The sequence below is a fragment of the Perognathus longimembris genome, chromosome 3, assembly GCF_023159225.1.
Source record: "Perognathus longimembris pacificus isolate PPM17 chromosome 3, ASM2315922v1, whole genome shotgun sequence".
In the NCBI taxonomy this organism is placed as follows: Eukaryota; Metazoa; Chordata; class Mammalia; order Rodentia; family Heteromyidae; genus Perognathus; species Perognathus longimembris.
The window spans coordinates 72,509,601-72,526,586 of NC_063163.1; the positions used below are offsets into that span (position 1 = coordinate 72,509,601).

The following is a 16,986-nucleotide window of genomic DNA, read 5'->3' on the forward strand; positions in this document are numbered from 1 at the left end:
CTGTGACTCAGTGACTTGGCCTGGCCGCTGGGTGGCTGGACGCTTCCTCCCTCCTGACACCCCCCACAGGGCGGGGGTTGTTGAGGCCCCTCTGCAAATTTCCAGGCTGGGGACACTAGGGTGAGGGGGTGGGGAGCTCCTGCCTAGGCCCCTGGCTGGTTCTAAAAGCCCCCCTCCCCTCAGAGGTGGGTGGAACCAGGCCTGCATTCCACCACAGCAGCCTGTGATCAGCACGGCAGGAGGGCCCCCCCCCCCCCCACTCCAGGCTCCGGCTTGCATTTATTTGGCAGGAATAGGCCTCCCTCTATGGCTGCCTGGGCCCTGCCCCAGTGCTTTCCCAGTCCAGAGAGCTGAGCCCGGAGCCAGTTTTGTTTTGCTTTTTGTCAATTCTGGGGCTTGAACTCAGGCCCTGGGCACTGTCCCCCAGCTTGTTTTGTTCAAAGCTAGCACTCTACCACTTGAGCCACAGCACCACTTCTGGCATTTTTTGTTTATGTGGTGGTGAGGAATCCAACCTAGGGTTTCACACATGCTAGGCAAGCACTGTACCGTTAAGCCACGTTCCCAGCTTGTATGTGTGACAGTCCTGGGGCTTGAACTCCAGGCCTAGGCGCTGTCCCTGAGCCTCTTTGTGCTCAAGGCTAGCCCTCTACCACTTGAGCCACAGCGCTACTTCTGGCTTTTTCTGAGTAGTTTATTGGAGATAAAAGTCTCATGGCCTTTCCTGCCTAGGCTGGCTTTGAACCCTGACCCTCAGTTCTCAGCCTCCTGAGTAGCTGGGATTACAGGTGTGAGCCACAGGTACATGGCTTCTAGTGAAATTCTTTCTTTTTCTTTTGTGTTTTTTTTTTTGGGGGGGGGGTGTTGGCCAGTCCTGGGCCTTGGACTCAGGGCCTGAGCACTGTCCCTGGCTTCCTTTTGCTCAAGGCTAGCACTCTGCCACTTGAGCCACAGCGCTACTTCTGGCCGTTTTCTGTATATGTGGTGCTGGGGAATTGAACCCAGGGCCTCATGTATACGAGGCAAGCTCTCTTGCCACTAGGCCATATCTCCAGCCCTCTAGTGAAATTCTTTATCTCCATTTAACTACCAAAAGCTGGGAAGTGGAGCTGTGGCTCCAAATGGTTGAGCTCCAACCTTAAGCACAAAATGGGACCTTTTGGCAGTGGCTCTGCAGTCAGCGGTCTCCACCTCCCCCCACAGGGATGAGAGTCATGTCCTCACTGACAGGTGGGGAAATCGAGGCATAGAGTGGGAAGGCTGTTTGTTCAGAGTCTGGCCTCACCCAGGCACCCATGCGACCCTGGCACCTGACCCCTCCATTACGGAGGTTGCTCAGAGGTGATGGCTTAGGTGGGGTGCTGCCTTCCAGCAGGAAATCTCTGCAGAGGTTCACCCTGCTGCCCCCCCCCCACTGTCACCCCAAGTCTTTTTCTTTTTTAACTTATTTATTTTTTATTTTTTGCCAGTCCTGGGGCTTGGACTCAGGGCCTGAGCACTGTCCCTGGCTTCTTTTTGCTCAAGGCTAGCACTCTGCCACTTGAGCCACAGCACCACTTCGGGCCGTTTTCTGTATATGTGGTGCTGGGGAATTGAACCCTGGGCTTCATGTATAAGAGGCAGGCACTCTTGCCACTAGGCCATATCCCCAACCCGTCACCCCAAGTCTTTACAAGTGGATGGCCAGCATGCAGCTGTGGTCAGGGGAGCTGCAACTACTCAGACTCCTGTGGGGAGGTGACCTGCGTCCTGGCGCAGGGGTGGGGTTCTGTGGGGCGTGGCTTTGCTGGGGGCGTGGTCGGGTGGTGGGGGCGTGGGTCAATGGTAAAGCAGCGTTCTGGCCAATTGGAGATGACATTCCTTGTGCAGCTTTTGGCCAGAGCACTTTCCCATGCTCTGGAGTTGTCTGAAGAGGTCTAATCTTACTCCTGCCTCCACCTGCCCCTGTGCTCAGTCTCCCTCCTGGTAAACTCACTCCTCGACTCCATATGCTCAGCTGGGAGGGCCATTCAGTGGCTGTATTCTGTGCACAGCCAGAGTGGGGCAGTTCTGCCACGAACAAATTTGTGTGGGCATCCCTGGCTTCCAGAATCTTCTGAGTCAGCCCAGCTGGCTAAGAGCAAGATCTGTCATCGTCCAGAGTGGGGTTTCTTCTGCACCCGAGGTGGGCAAGAAGGGAGAAAGATGGTCTGAGCAGATAGCCTAGATATGCAAAGGCCCTGGGGTGGGAGCCTGTGGCCTAGCACGAGGCTTGGGCTACTCCTTGCTGTGCCCTCTGGCCTGTGACCCCCTCTTGCTCTGCTTTCAGGAAAAGGAGAAAAAGTACATGCTTCCTCTGGACAACCTCAAAATCCGCGATGTGGAGAAGGGCTTCATGTCCAACAAGCACGTGTTCGCCATCTTCAACACCGAACAGAGGTGAGTGCCCCTTGGGGGCCCAGGGGAGAAGGATGCAGCCCGCAGGCTCCTTCCCCAGCACCCACAGTGGGGGCTGAGTGCCTCACATTCTAGAAGGGGGTCCCAGCCAGGCGTGGGGGCACACGCCTGTCAGCCCAGCTTTGTGGGACATGTCAACAGGAGGGTCAGCCATCCAAGCCAGGAGTTGCTTCCCTAGTAGACACCTGCCTACCAAGTGAGGTCCTGAGTATAAAGCCCAGCACCACACACACAGACACACACAGAGCTGGTAAGCTGGTGTGGGTGTTTTGGAGGGATGGTGGACAAAGCCAGGGTGGAGGGAGGTGAGGCACCAGGTGGGCCTCACGGGCGCCCTCTGGTGGCTGTGGGGGGAACAGCTTGTGCAGGGACTCCACTGGCCTGGGGGAGAGGTGAGCTCCAGGTGGGGTCCCCAGATGTCCAGTTCCTCCTAGAGAGGCCTGAGGGCCAGCGTCAGGGCCTGGGACCGAGCCGCTTTGTGTGGCTCAGTAGGGCCAGCAGGCAGTGAACGTGGGGCAGTCAGGAGGGTGGGCCCAGAGAGTCCTGGGAAAGAAAGGTGAGTGGTGTGGAGGAAGGGGCCCAGGCAGAGGTGCTCCTGAAATAGTGTGTGCGGTGGAGGTATGGCCAGTGAGTGTGCGGCCCTAGGTTCCATCAGCACCGGAAAAAAAAGTTTAAAACCCAGGCACCAATGTCTCACGCCTATAATCCCAGCTAGTCAGGAGGCTGAGATCAGAGGTTCACAGTTCAAAGCCAGCCTGGGCAGGAAAGCCCATGAGACTCTTATCTCCAACAAACCACCAGAAAAGCCAAATGTGGGGCTGTGGCTCAAGTGGTAGAGCGCCAGTCTTGAGCACCAAAGCTCAGGGACAGTGCCCAGGCCCTGAGTTCAAGCCCCAGGACTGGTACAAGAAAGAGGAAAGAGGGGCTGGGAATATGGCTCAAGTGGCAGAGTGCTAGCCTTGAGCAAAAAAGAAGCCAGGGACAGTGCTCAGGCCCTGAGTCCAAGGGCCCAGGACTGGCAAAAAAAAAAAAAGAAAGAGGAAAGAAAAGTGGTTTGCACCCAGTATGGTGGAGCACACAGAGGCACAGGCAGGAGGATGGAGAGTTCCAGGCCAGCCTAGGTACATAGTGACACCTGGTCCTCAGCCTCACCCCCCCGCATGCCTGTGGCTCAGGGCTACTCAGGGAGTCTGTGCAGATGTGGGGTGGAGAGGTGCACCATGGGACAGGTGCAGGGCTTGCTGGGAGCCCTTGGCCCTCGGGACTGCAGTGGCACATACTGGCACCCAGGATCCTGGCTGGGAGGCACAGCCCACAGCCCAAGGCCTCCATCCCCTGCCAGGAATGTCTACAAGGACCTGCGACAAATCGAGCTGGCCTGTGACTCACAGGAGGACGTGGACAGCTGGAAGGCCTCGTTCCTGCGCGCCGGGGTCTACCCTGAGAAGGACCAGGCAAGGAGCCATAGCCCAGGCAGCAAAGCCTGGGCCCAGCAAGGGGAGGGGGCCCCGTGTTCCTGTTGCCCCAGCCAGGGACAGGCAGGGTCCCTAGTGCCGCCTGTCACCCTCACTATGTGTGGTTCCCTCGCAGGCAGAGAACGAGGACGGTGTCCAGGAGAATACCTTTTCCATGGACCCGCAACTGGAGCGGCAGGTGGAGACCATCCGCAACCTGGTGGACTCGTATGTGGCCATCATCAACAAGTCCATCCGTGACCTCATGCCAAAGACCATCATGCACCTCATGATCAACAACGTGAGTCTCAGCGTCCTGCCTCCCCAATGCCAGCCCCTGTGGCCTGGCTGTGGGGACACTGAGTGTACTAAATCAGGTCACCGGAGTCGCTGCCACAGAGACCTGTGCACTTCATCTCCATCAGTGCTTAGTTTTGTTTTGTTGCCAGGCTTTGAACCCAGGACCTCAGGCCCTCACTCAGCTTATTGCTTAGCCTGGCGCTCTACCACTTGAGCCATGCCTCCAGTCCAGCTTTTTTGCTGGTTAATTAGAAGATGGTGTCTTGCAGACTTGTGCCTCAAATTCTAGTCCTCCCGATCTCAGCCCCCTAGGTAGCTAGGATTCAAGGTGTGAGCCTCCTGGGCCTGGCTATTCTACATCACAGGACCAACTTGAGGAAGAGATAGATGTGGTGATTCATGCATCTTCCCAGCCACTGGAAAGCAGAAGCCAAGAGGGTCAGGAGTTCAAGACCAGCTTGGACTCCATAGTCAGCCTGCCTCAACAAAGCAAATAAATGAGCAGAGAAAGAAGTGGTTAAAGGAAACCCAGTCAAGACAATGGGAGAGAGAGATAAAGCAATGGGAAGGATAAGATCAATCCTAGGAATAGGTCCATGACCTTGGGAGGTCGTAGGAAGGTCATTTGAACACAAGTTAGGTAGGAGGTTTTCTGGGTGAAATTGTTTTTTATTTATTTAATTCTGGTACTGGGGATTGAACCCAGCGCCTCAAGCATGCCAGCCAAACAGTCTTAACACTTCAGCTCAGCCAGGCCCTGGTCCATACAGATATACTAAAAAAGCCAATATGCTGTTTGTGTTGTGCCCGTCCCAGGGCTCAAACTCAGGGCCTGGGGCACTGTCCTGAGCTTTTTTTTGCTCAAGGCTGGCATTCTAATACTTGAACCATAGTTCCACTTTTGCTTTTTGGCCAGTAACTTGGTGATAACCCCAGTCGCCCCCTGCTGGGCCCTCCCTGTCCTGCTGGGCCCCCTCCCACTGAGGCCAGGCTTCCAAGCAACCCCCTGACATCTCAGCTCCCTTTCCCAGACGAAGGCCTTTATCCACCACGAGCTGCTGGCCTACCTGTACTCCTCAGCCGACCAGGGCAGCCTTATGGAGGAGTCAGCTGACCAGGCCCAGCGGCGTGACGACATGCTGCGCATGTACCACGCGCTCAAGGAGGCGCTCAGCATCATCGGGGACATCAGCACCAGCACCGTGTCCACGCCCGTGCCCCCGCCTGTGGACGACACCTGGCTGCAGAGCACCACCAGCCACAGGTCCCTGGGGCTCCACCGGGACACAGCTGGGGACCCCTCAGGCACCCATCCATCTGCCACAGGGCTCAGCCTCCTGGGGCACAGAGAACCTTCTAGAAGGTTCTGGAAGACAAGCAGCATCCTGAGCTGCACATTCACCAGCCCCTTGGTCTGGCTGGCCATTGGAAGCCCCTGGCAGGGCAGGTGGCAGCTGCAGCTGGCAGGGATGGTATGGGGTACCTGGGGCTGGGGAGTGCAGGTGCCCAGGCCCATGGGAAGCCTTGGAGGCCTGGGCAGAAGCTGGTGGGCACTAGCTGGGCTCTGGAAGGATCTTGGCCTGTGCGGATGGGCCAGAGGCCCAGGGGCAGCCTGGCGTGGGGGGACAGTGCTGGGTGGGCCCCCCTCTTCCAACACACCTCTCCTCCTTCTTGCAGCCCCACACCCCAGCGCCGGCCAGTGTCCAGCGGGCACCCACCAGGCCGGCCACCTGCAGTGCGGGGCCCCACGCCAGGGCCCCCCCTGACGCCTGTGCCAGTGGGGGCTGCAGCCTCCTTCTCTGCGCCCCCCATCCCCTCCAGGCCGGGACCCCAGAGTGTGTTTGCCAACAACGACCCCTTCTCGGCGCCGCCTCAGATCCCATCTCGGCCGGCGCGGATCCCTCCTGGTATTCCCCCCGGAGTGCCCAGGTAAGATAGGCCACACCCCAGCAGCCGCAGACTGCACCCCAGGACCACTGCCACTTGCCCCCACCTCCCACTTTCACCAGTGGGGAAACTTAGACCCAGAAAAGTCCTGTAACCCACATCAGGGTGATAAAGTCAGGGTGATACTGGGTTGCTGGCTGGTCTTCTAGGTTGGGGGCCACACACAGCTGGGTGTCCACCGTGGCTCCCTTCCTGGGAACCACGTAGGCTAGGCTTCATTCTCCCCACTTCTGTGAGAATCTGGGGGTACTGAGAGGCAGGGAGCCCATATGGGGCTCACACAGGAAGGGAGCCAGCTGTAGGGACACCAGGCAGGTGCCTTGCTTTGGGGGTGGTGCGGGATGCTGGCCTTCGCCCTGCTTCCGCCCTCACTGCCCCCCTCTGTCTGTCTCTATTCTCTTTGCAGCAGAAGACCCCCGGCCGCGCCCAGCCGGCCCACCATTATCCGCCCAGCCGAGCCCTCCCTGCTCGACTAGGCTGCGTGGGGGCGCGTTGTCGGGGTGCAGGAGCTTCGGTGGTGGGGGGGCCCCACCACCACCCCATGCTGGGACCAGGCTCCCTGGGGCGGGGACAGCCCTTTTCCCCCTAGCCCCAGCCCCCATTTCTGGCTGGACACAGCACTGAGGAGCCCCAGGCTCAGGGAGCTGGGGCTTTGCACTTTGGGGACGGGGTGGTGGCATGGGGACTGTCCCCCCCCCCCGGGTGCCATCTTGAAGGACGGATCCAGGCTAGCATGGTGTCGCTGCCCGGCCTCTATGGTAGAGCAGGGAAACTGGACTACCAAGGCCATGAGTCCTGCCGGGGTTTGCAGGATCCAGGACTCTGCCCACCTCCCCCCGGTGCCCCCCCCTCCCCGATATGGCTGCCACCTGGCCCCCGCTGTACATATTCCTTCTCGGCCACGTTAACCACAGCCTGGCCGCCTCGGCTGCCAGACGTAGACGTGCCTTTGCCAGCCCAGAGCCCGGGCCAGCCGCTCTCCGCCCTCAGCCTCCCTCCTCCTTCTGGGGCTCCATGTGGGTGGGGGAGGCGGGGCCCCCCTTCCCGGGGTGGGCTCGGGGCACCCCTCTCTGAGCAGAACTAAGCTCACTCCTCGCTCGGTTTGACCACTGTAAGTGCCTGCGCTCTGTATCCTATTAATAAACTAAAATAAAGGGAAGAAATTTCTGGTGGCTGCTGTGTGGGCCTTTTGTGTTAGGGGCCAAGCTGAACTTCTGCACCTCATCTTTGGGGAGGGGGGCTGAGCTCTGGGGGCTGCTTGCTCCAGGGAGGGGGCAGCTCTATACCACCTCAGGAGCAGGGAACTGAAAGCCTGACCCCCATGACTTCCCAATACCCCAGAGGTCCCCTTCCCCCCTCTCCTGCCCTCTTGGGGGGCCCAGGCCTCGTGAGCCAGCAGAACACACAGTCAAACCTTGCTTTCTGATTTTTCTTTCTGTGCCAGGCGACCACCTCCATCGGCTCCTGCCCGACCTTTCTTCTGAGCTTCGTGGGAGACGCCCCTGTCCCCCGCCTGGCTGCCCCTTGGGGGACAGGTCTGTCCCCTGCAGCCTGTGCCCCCCCCCCAAGCCCCAATCAGCAGGCCCTGTGATTTTCTGACCATAATTTATTGACTCGAGTACTGGGGGCCAGACGCCCTTTTGTTCTTTGAGGCTCCAGCAGGGGCTTTAGCCAAGCCCCCACCCCCCATCCCCATGTGGGGCCACTGCAGGAAGAGGGGGTGGTCCTGCCCACCCTTCTCTTGGGAGTTCTGTTACCAGACCCCACACCCACCCAGCCAGCCCCTGCCGGGACCCCTTTCTATCAAATAAAGTGATTATCCCCACAGAACACTGTCACCATGTGTCCTTCCGGCCTCCCCCAGCCGAGCAAAGAAGGAAGATGGCAAGAAGTGGGGCACCCCAGAAACAGCAGGCACTTCACACTGGCCCGGCTTGGGGTTCCCCGGGAGGGAAGACTTGATTTATCCACTGGAAGACTTGAGTTAAGGCACATTTTCAAAAAGGGGCTGGAACTGGGCACCGGTGGCTCACGCCTGTAATCCTAGCTACTGAGAATCACGATTCAAAGCCAACCCAGGCAGGAAAAGTCCGCGAGACTCTTTTCTCTACTAAACTACCAAAAAAAAGCTGGAAGTAGAGCTGTGGCTCAAGTGCCCAGGCCCTGAGTTCAAGCTCTGTAACTGGTACAAAGAAGGGGGGGCACAGAAAAGCCACTCAGTTTGCATTCCCACACTGTCGCCTATCATGCACACTTCTAGGAAATGCAGCCCTGGTGCCAGCGGTGCCCAGGAAGGGAGCCCACTCAGGGGCATGCCTGTGACGCCCCCCCCCTGCACACACACAGCTGTTCCTGCAGTAAACTAAGGGAGGGACACCTAGCACCACATGCCTGCCGCCCCCTCTGGCTTTGTCCTTGCTCCTCCAGGGCAGGGCTACGTGGGCACGGGGCGCTTGTCCTGGAAGAAGCGTTTCAGTGTGCACACTTGCAGCACGGCCACCAGCAGCAGCACAGCCATGTTGACCGCTGACCAGAAGTTGACTCGCTCCAGGTTGCCCTCCTGCAGGTTCCGGTCCCGGGCCTCGAAGGCCCGCAGGAGGGTCAGCACTTGGATGCTGCGCTCCAGCCTCGTCCTCATGGTCTCCATGGACTCCTGCAGGGAAGGGGAAGGCACAGGCTTCTAGAAAAGTGACTGCATGCTAGATAGGAGGAGTGCTGGCAGCAAAGAAGCCGCTTCAGTCTGCATCCTTCTCTGCCCTTCACTGGCTCTGTGACTTGACAGGCGAATGAACCTCTCTGGGCCTGAGTTTTCTTCTCTAAACCTCAGTGCTCACTGCTGTGATAACTGTGTAGGCTGGGGATGTAGCCCTGTGGTGGAGCAGATGTGTACCATGCATGCATGAGAATCTGGGTTCAATCCCCAGCACCAACCTCCTCCCTCCAAGAAATAAAAGGCCTAAATAAGTGTATAGAACAAATTCACCATTAACAACCAGTAGCTCATTGGGTCACTTTGGGTGACAGCCATCCTGTGCCTCAGTTTCCCCTACTCAGCAAAACAGTTAAATAGACTTTGATATGAGTTACTTATCATTTAAGACAAATATGAGCTATTTAAGACCTTTAAAAAGGATGCATACCTCGGGGCTGGGGATATGACCTAGTGGCAAGAGTGTGGGTTCAATTCCCCAGCACCACATATACAGAAAACGGCCAGAAGTGGCATTGTGGCTCAAGTGGCAGAGTGCTAGCCTTGAGCAAAAAGAAGCCAGAGACAGTGCTCAGATCCTGAGTCCAAGGCCCAAGACTGGCAAAAAAAAAAAGGATGTATACCTAGAGATGAGACATGATTTTAACTGACATACTATTAAGTTGGGCCAGGTGCTGGTGCCTATAATGCTACTCAGGAGGCTGAGATCTAAGGATGGCAGTTCAAAGCCAGCCCAGGCAGGGAGATCTGTGAGAATCTAATCTCCAGTTAGTCAGCAGAAAATTGGAAGTGGCACAGTGGCTGAAAGTGGCAGAGCACTAGCCTTGAACAAAAGAGCTCAGGGACAGCACCCAGGTCCAGTGTTCAACCTCATGACTGACAAAAAATAAGTTGGGATACCCAGGCACTGATGGCTCCTGCCTGTCCTAAAATACTCAGGAGGCTGAGATCTGAGGATTGTGGTTCAAAGCCAGCCCAGACAAGTCCATGAGACTCCTATCTCCCATAAACTACCCTGAAAAAGCCAGAAATGGTGCTATGGCTCAAGTGGGAGAGCAGTAGCCTTGAGCACAAAGAGGCTCAGAAATAGCACCCAGGGCCCTGAGCTCAAGTCCCAGGACTGGCCAAAAAAAAGTTGGGGAAGTTCAATCAGGCCAGGAGGGATGACTCCAGCCAAAGAGGAAGACTAAGCAGAGCCTTGCTGAATCAAGATCTGGACGGAAAGTCCCCAGTTTAGCTTGGACAACTCTATGTAGCCTAGGCTGGCCATGAACTTTCAATCCTGCCTCAGCCTCCCAGTGCTGAGATTACAGGTATGTTCCACTACACCAGCTCCTAGGTGTACCTTGATGTCCTCCATCTTGACATCCAGCATTTCTTCAGGTTCCACAGCTTCTGCCCAGCCCTCTACCTCCTCCTCATCTTGTAAGCTGTCAAAGATGAGCTCGAAGAACACCAGTTTCTCGGAGATCGTACTGAAGGAGTTGTCGAAGCACAGCCTGTAGTCCCCAGCCTCTGTAGGCTCCACCCTGAGCAGACAGACAGACATGCCTGAGGGGCCGGACAGCTGGCCTCTAGGGCAGGCAGGACGGTAACCCGAGGCCACTGGGGAGCGGCAGGGCTGTAACCAAACCCAGGTAGGCTGCAGGACTTCACTCACGTGTGCACCCCATCAGCCTTGCGGGACTCACTGACCAACAGCACACCCTGAGGGCTCTCCAGGGTGAAATCCACATCCAGCCCAGCGCCTCCGATCACCTGGGGGGCAGGTAAGAGAGGGAGGACAGGTAGGGGTGAGCCAGGGGCGCCTGCCACAGAGGGCTAAGTTTGAGCCAAACCGCACTGACCCACATAAACCAAGGGCCCAGCTGAGCCCTGACACCAACACCTCCAACGCCGGCCCCGCCTCGCTCGGGTCCCAGGGCCGGACTCCGCCCTCATTGGTAAGACACCAGGGGGTTCTTTCCATCAGAACTCCTTGATGGACGTTTGCCGCCTCGCCACGCCCTTCATTAGGCACCGCCCAAACGAGAGGCCAATACTTTTGCCTTAATACAACAGAAGAATTCGGACGATGGCCACGCCCGCCCTAGAAGTTTCTTCTGAATGGTTCCCCGTCCACTCCGTGTGTCCGCTGCCTCACTTTGGCCCCGCCTTCCTCATTCAAACCCCTACCGCGAAGCCCCGCCCCGTCCGAGCGCGCTCCCACGTGCTGGTCCCGCCCCTTCCGGCCTCAAAGCAACACGGTTCTAGCGCGCAGCTCCCGGGCCAAAGACCCCTCTTACCTGGTACTCGGTTTCAAGGCTTGCATTAGCAGGCGCAGACTGGTAGAAACATTGTTTCTTCCCGGCGGGCAACAGAAACGTGAACTCTCCGTCCTGAATCGGCGGCGGCCCCGCCTCTCCCACGCCAATTGGCGGCAGTAGTAGCCATAGGGTCAAGGCTAGCGCCGCGCCGGCCGCCATCATCCGGGTCACCCTCTGGTCTGTGGACAGGCCGCGGTTCCTTTAAGATATTAGTCTTGCCCTCTTCTACTACCGGGCGAAGCTCATTGGCTACCGCTTCTGTCCATCATCCAAATGCCGCGAAGAGAAAAACGAAGGACCCCGCCGGGATTCCCAGATGCCCGGGTCTATGCCAGATGTGCCTGGAAACGCGCCGCCGTTTAGACATTTTATTTTAGAAAGACCTCCAGTTGTAGTTTATAGGATTGATGGCTGGTGGGAAGTTAAAAGGGGAAAAGGAAGTGGCATGATGGAGTATCTTTTTCAGGCAACAGTTAAAACAGCTAAGAGGGAAGGGGCCGGGACCTCAGACACCTTCGTCTGAGTCCGCTGTTTCCCACCCCAACTGCGCATGTCATGCGTTGCGTAATCCGGCATGGGTGGGGCAGTTCGCGTTTGCGCTGGGCGTGACCCCGCTGGGGACCCGTAGGATTCGCGCATAAAAGGGCTCGGTGGGGGCGAAGTGCTTGGCAGTCCAGCACCTGTTATGGTTCGGTGCTTTCTCATTCCCTTTTTGTCGGTGTTGGGGTGATGGAACGCGCCACCTGCCCTGAGCAAGGCCCCGGGCCATTCTTCGGTCTGACGCCTGAATCTACACCCTGAGCCCCCTGGGGTCTCAAACTTAGGGCCAGCAATGGTCCCGAGTTCGGGGACGGAGAACCGAAAAGAATATGGGCCTGCAAGCCTCAGCCTTCTTTGAGGCAGTCAGAGCCTCAGTTTACCCCTCTGAAATGGGGCGGGTGGTGGGTAGCCGTCGCCCCGTGGGGGGCTGTGGTGCGGACAGAAGTGGTGCCCTTTGGGTGCCTGGCACATCGTAGGCCCTGTGGTGGTGACTTGGTTCCTGGAGAATTGCCCGCCTGCCCTGGGCCACCTGGCCTCTGCCCTCTGCCCTCTCAGCCTGTCGTGGAAGATTCTGGGGATGCCCCTCTGAGAAGCAGACACCATAAACACGAAGTCATATGGACAAAGGGACTCTACCTGAAGATCCTCCGTCTACACATCAGGAAAAAAAAAAAAAAAAATCTAGATGGGAGCTGGGGATATAGCCTAGTGGCAAGAGTGCTTGCCTCCTATACACGAGGCCCTGGGTTCAATTCCCCAGCACCACATATACAGAAAATGGCCAGAAGTGGCGCTGTGGCTCAGGTGGCAGAGTGCTAGCCTTGAGCAAAAAGAAGTCAGGGACAGTGCTCAAGCCCTGAGTCCAAGCCCCAGGACTGGCCAAAAAAAATCTAGATGGAAGTCTTTGCTTTTCAAAGACAGACCCAAGGTATTTAAGCAGCAGGTGACAGTTCCTGTCCACACATTGACGGGCCATCAGCGCCATTTCTACCTCTGGGAAGCTGGCCCACTTTGTTGGTGCCAGTCCTGGGGCTTGAACTCAGGGCCTGAGCACTGCCCCTGAGCTTTTTGCTCTAGGCTACCACTCTACCACTTGAGCCACAGCGCCACTTTCAGCTTTTTCTGTGTATGTGGTGCTGAGGAATTGAACCCAGGGCTTCATGCATAAGGCAAGCACTCTACCAGTAAGCCACATTCCCAGCGCTACTTCTAACTTTTTGGTGGTAGTTGGAAATAAGAGTCTTATGGACTTTCCTGGACTAGCTGGCTTCGAATCATGATCCTCAGATCTCAGCCTCCTGAGTAGCTAGAACTACAGGCATAAACCCTAATGCCTAGCTTAGCCCACTTTTGAAATGACAGAGTTTAAAAATTGACAATAATGATTCTTTCGATCCTTTCTGCTTTTATTTTCCTCCCTTCTCTTCATTGTTCCTTCTCCAGCCTGCAGGCTGGGGCAAGGAAGAGCTTCAGGTTCAAAGTAAGCCCAGGCTATATAGTGAGACCTTGGCTCAAAAAAGTAATAGAAAACAAACCAACAAAATAAACCCTCAGAATCCACAATGTTTGTTCACGAAAGCGAGCTCCATACCGCCCTGAGAACCCCAGGGTTCCAAATTGCCAAATCCTTGCCAGGATTTGGTTAGTGGTTTCGGGGTGCTGTTTTTTGTTTTGTTTTGTTTTGTTTTGCCAGTCTTGGTCCTGGGCCTTGGACTCAGGGCCTGAGCACTGTCCCTGGCTTCTTTTTGCTCAAGGCCAGCACTCTACCACTTGAGCCACAGCGCCATTTCTGGCTTTTATCTATATATGTGGTGCTGAGGAATCGAACCCAGGGCTTCATGTATACGAGGTGAGCACTCTACCACCAGGCCACATTCCCAGCCCCTGGCCTCATGCTCTTGATCAGCTCGCTTGCTCACAGCTGGTGCTCTATCACTTGAGCCACACCTGCAGCCTTGCTTTTTGGTGGTTCATTGGAGATTAGAGTCTCACAGACTTTCCTGCCTGCCCTGTCTTCAAACCCAATCCTTTAACCTCAGCCTCCCAAATCGCTGGGATTAGAGGCATAAGCCACTGCTTCTGGCTTGTGTGGTATCTTTGTATCTTCTCATGCCAGGTAACACTTGCTCTTTTATGTTTCTTTTTATTATATCATCCTAGAAGGTGTGAGGTAGTATTTTGTTATGGTTTCCCAAATGATTAATGGTGTTGGGTATCTTGTGCATTCCTTGGCCATTTGTGTCTTCTTTAGAGAAATGTCTAGTGAAGACTATTGCCCATTTTAAATTTCTGTTGAGTTGTCAAGAGTTCTTTATGTTTTTTTTTTTTTTTTTTTTTTTTTTTTTTTGGCCAGTTCTGGGGCTTGGACTCTGGGCCTGAGCACTGTCCCTGGCTTCTTTTTGCTCAAGGCTAGCACTCTGCCACTTGAGCCACAGCGCCACTTCTGGCCATTTTCTGTATATGTGGTGCTGGGGAATCGAACCCAGGGCCTCATGTATATGAGGCAGGCACTCTTGCCACTAGGCCATATCCCCAGCCCAAGAGTTCTTTATATAGAGCTGGGTGCTGCTGTCTCACACCTGTAATCCTAGCTACTCAGGAGACTGAAATCTGATGATCATGGTTCAAAGCTAGCCAGGGCAGGAAAGTCCATGACACTCTTTTCTCCAGTTAAACATCACAAAACTGGAAGTGGCACTGTGGCTCACAGTGGCAGAGTCCTAGCCTTGAGCAAAAGATCTCAGGGACAGTGTCCAGACCCTGAGTTCAAACCCAATGACGAACAACAACAGAGTTCTTTATATAATGTAAAGATGCTGGCCACCTGTGGCTCACACCTGTAATCCCAGCTATTCAAGAGGCTGCGATCTGAGAATCACAGTTCAAAGCCAGCCTAGGCAGGAAAATCTGGTTTTTTGTTTTGTTTTTTGGCCAGTCCTGGGGCTTGGACTCAGGGCTTGAGCACTGTCCCTGGCTTCTTCTTGCTCAAGGCTAGCACTCTGCCACCTGAGCCACAGCGCCACTTCTGGCCATTTTCTGTATATGTGGTGCTGGGGAATCGAACCCAGGGCCTCGTGTATACGAGGCAAACACTCTTGCCGCTAGGCCATATCCCCAGCCCCTAGGCAGGAAAATCTATGAGCCTCTTACCTCCAGTGAACCACCGAAAAGCTGGAAGTGGAGCTATGGGTCAAGTGGTAGAGTGTCAACCTTGAACACAAAAGCACAAGGCACCAGGCCTTGAGTTCAAGCCCCAGTACCAGAAGAAAAAATAATAATAAAAGTAAGTTTCTGCATATTAGCCCCTCTGTCTGGAATGCCTGTCCCTCCTCCTCTCTCAGGAGACCCTGATGTCACCTCCCCCCACCCCTTTCCTGTCTGGAGCCTGTGGGTCACCCCCTGACCCACCCAGCTCCACCTCATGGTCATGCTAGGAGAGCCCAGGCCCCCTCCTCACCCCACAGAGAGCCCCAGGGATGAACAGGGGAGGGGTGCAGGGGTCTTCAGGTCAGACAGAAGACAAATATCTCACTGTTTATGGCCCGCCAAACATGGGGCAGCCACTGGAGCAACTGTGTTGTCACCGCACTCCTAGAGGAAGAGAGCCGCTTCATGTGTGAGTGGTGAATACAATAAATTCCAGAATATTCTGAAACCACCTTGGCCTAGTGTAATTCAGATTCACAGACTATAATTCTGTGTTGATATTTCCAGGGAACAGGGCTGAGAATACAGCCCAGTGGTAAAGTGCTCATCTTATACATGAAGCCCTGGGTTCGATTGCTCAGCACTACATGTATAGAAAAAGCCGGAAGTGGTGCTGTGGCTCAAGTGGTAGAGTGCTAGCCTTGAGCAAAAAGAAGCCAGGGACAGTGCTCAGGCCCTGAGTTCAAGCCTCAGGATTGGAAAAAAAAAAAAAAAAAGTTTCTTTCCAGGGGCTGGGCATGGTGGAGCATGCCTGTAAGCCCTGCTACTTAGGAGGTGGATAAAGGTGGACCATGGTCTCAAGGCTTGGAAAAGTTAGCAAGACTCCCTCTCCCCACCCCCCAACAAATAATCCATTCGTTCATCCTAGCTACTTCTAAGGTTCTGGTTGAGAGGATCATCATTTGAAGATAGTTTGGGGCAAAAAGAAAAAAAAATAAGCAAGACTCCATATCAACCAATAAGATGAATAGTAGTGGATGCCTGTAATCCTAGCTATGAGGGCAGACTAAGGAGGGGGATTGCAGTTGGAGGTCAGCCAGCCTGGTACAAAACATGAGAAATGGGCTGGGAATATGGCCTAGGGGCAAGAGTGCTTGCCTCATATACATGAATCCCTGGGTTCGATTCCTCAGCACCACATACAGAAAATGGCCAGAAGTGGCGCTGTGGCTCAAGTGGTAGAGTGCTAGCCTTGAGCAAAAAGAAGCCAGGGACAGTGCTCAGGCCCTGAGTCCAAGCTCCAGGACTGGCAAAACAAAACAAAAACAAACAAAACAAAAAAAAAAACAGGAGAAGCTATCTGAAAGGTAGTTAAGGGCAAGAGGAATAGGGTTCGACTTTGAATACCAACCCCAGTATTGCCAAAATGAAACAAGTAAGTCTGAGGATCATGGTTCAAAGCCAGACCAGGCAAGAAAGTCTGCGAAAGGGTAAGGGGGAGGGGGAAGGGGGGTATGAGGGACAAGGTAACAAACAGTACGAGAAATGTATCCAATGCCTAACTTATTAAACTGTAACCTCTCTGTACATCAGTTTGATAATAAAAATTTGGAAACAAACAAACAAAAAAAGAAATGACTCAACTATAAAAAAAAAAAGAAAGTCTGCGAGACCCTTATCAACAATGAGCCACCAATAAAAAGCACCAGTAGGGCTGTGGCTCAAGTGGTAGCATGCTCACTTTGAGCACAAAAGCTCAGGGACAGTACCCAGGCCCTGAGTTCAAGCCCCAGGACTGACCAAAAAACAGAGAGGGAGAGGGAGAGGGAAGAAGGAAGGAAGGAAGGAAGGAAGGACGGAAGGAAGGAAGGAAGGAAGGAAGGAAGGGAGGGAGGGAGGGAGGGAGGGAGGGAGGGAGGGAGGGAGGGAGGGAGGGTAACCTCCTCCACCCCACTCCCCTCCTGGGCTTTATGCCCCAGCTGGCCTGTGGCTTTGGGGAACGGGTGGGGCCAGGCCCCAGTCCCCAGGAGCCCCAGCTCTGAGCAACTTCCTGACTGCAAGCAAACAGCCCTTCCCGCTTCTCTTTTCCCCCAGCACTGGCCCTGAGCACTGGTCAGGGAGCCCCGACCCCACAGCACAGCACTTG

At 55.3% G+C, this 16,986-nt stretch overlaps 2 protein-coding genes across 11 annotated transcripts in view; one reads left to right on the forward strand and one right to left on the reverse strand.

Annotated features, from left to right (window-relative positions):
• Dnm2 (dynamin 2) overlaps positions 1 to 16,700 on the forward strand; it is an 80,291-nt gene extending 63,591 nt beyond the window's left edge. For 4 of the 10 annotated variants that reach the window (XM_048342215.1, XM_048342219.1, XM_048342214.1 and 1 more), the window contains 8 exons: positions 2,309 to 2,418; positions 3,779 to 3,890; positions 4,027 to 4,191; positions 5,222 to 5,454; positions 5,868 to 6,119; positions 6,544 to 6,810; positions 9,162 to 9,168; positions 16,691 to 16,700. In XM_048342215.1, coding sequence (XP_048198172.1) covers positions 2,309 to 2,418; positions 3,779 to 3,890; positions 4,027 to 4,191; positions 5,222 to 5,454; positions 5,868 to 6,119; positions 6,544 to 6,613 — 942 coding nt within the window. In that variant the 3' untranslated portion in view covers positions 6,614 to 6,810; positions 9,162 to 9,168; positions 16,691 to 16,700. Of the gene's footprint in view, positions 1 to 2,308; positions 2,419 to 3,778; positions 3,891 to 4,026; positions 4,192 to 5,221; positions 5,455 to 5,867; positions 6,120 to 6,543; positions 6,811 to 7,581; positions 7,965 to 9,161; positions 9,169 to 16,690 lie in introns of those variants that run through there. The other 6 variants (XM_048342221.1, XM_048342225.1, XM_048342220.1 and 3 more) reach the window with 2 other exon arrangements.
• Positions 7,729 to 11,423, reverse strand: Tmed1 (transmembrane p24 trafficking protein 1). Its single transcript, XM_048342305.1, has 4 exons — positions 11,133 to 11,423; positions 10,508 to 10,605; positions 10,193 to 10,376; positions 7,729 to 8,790 (listed from the first exon to the last, which is right to left on the reverse strand). The coding sequence occupies exons 1-4, from the start codon at positions 11,313 to 11,315 to the stop codon at positions 8,572 to 8,574; spliced, it is 684 nt and encodes a 227-aa protein (XP_048198262.1). The 5' UTR covers positions 11,316 to 11,423; the 3' UTR covers positions 7,729 to 8,571.
• Positions 16,701 to 16,986: the final 286 nt, after the last annotated feature.

Bases quoted from the DNA above. Each gene is read 5' to 3' on its own strand.
- Tmed1 (XM_048342305.1), bottom strand. From the start codon at position 11,315: ATGATGGCGGCCGGCGCGGCGCTAGCCTTGACCCTATGGCTACTACTG. The intron at 10,606-11,132 runs GTAAGAGGGGTC...CCTGCCCCCCAG, and splicing joins GCCTTGAAACCGAGTACCAG to GTGATCGGAGGCGCTGGGCT. The intron at 10,377-10,507 runs GTGAGTGAAGTC...CTGTCTGCTCAG, and splicing joins AAGGCTGATGGGGTGCACAC to GGTGGAGCCTACAGAGGCTG.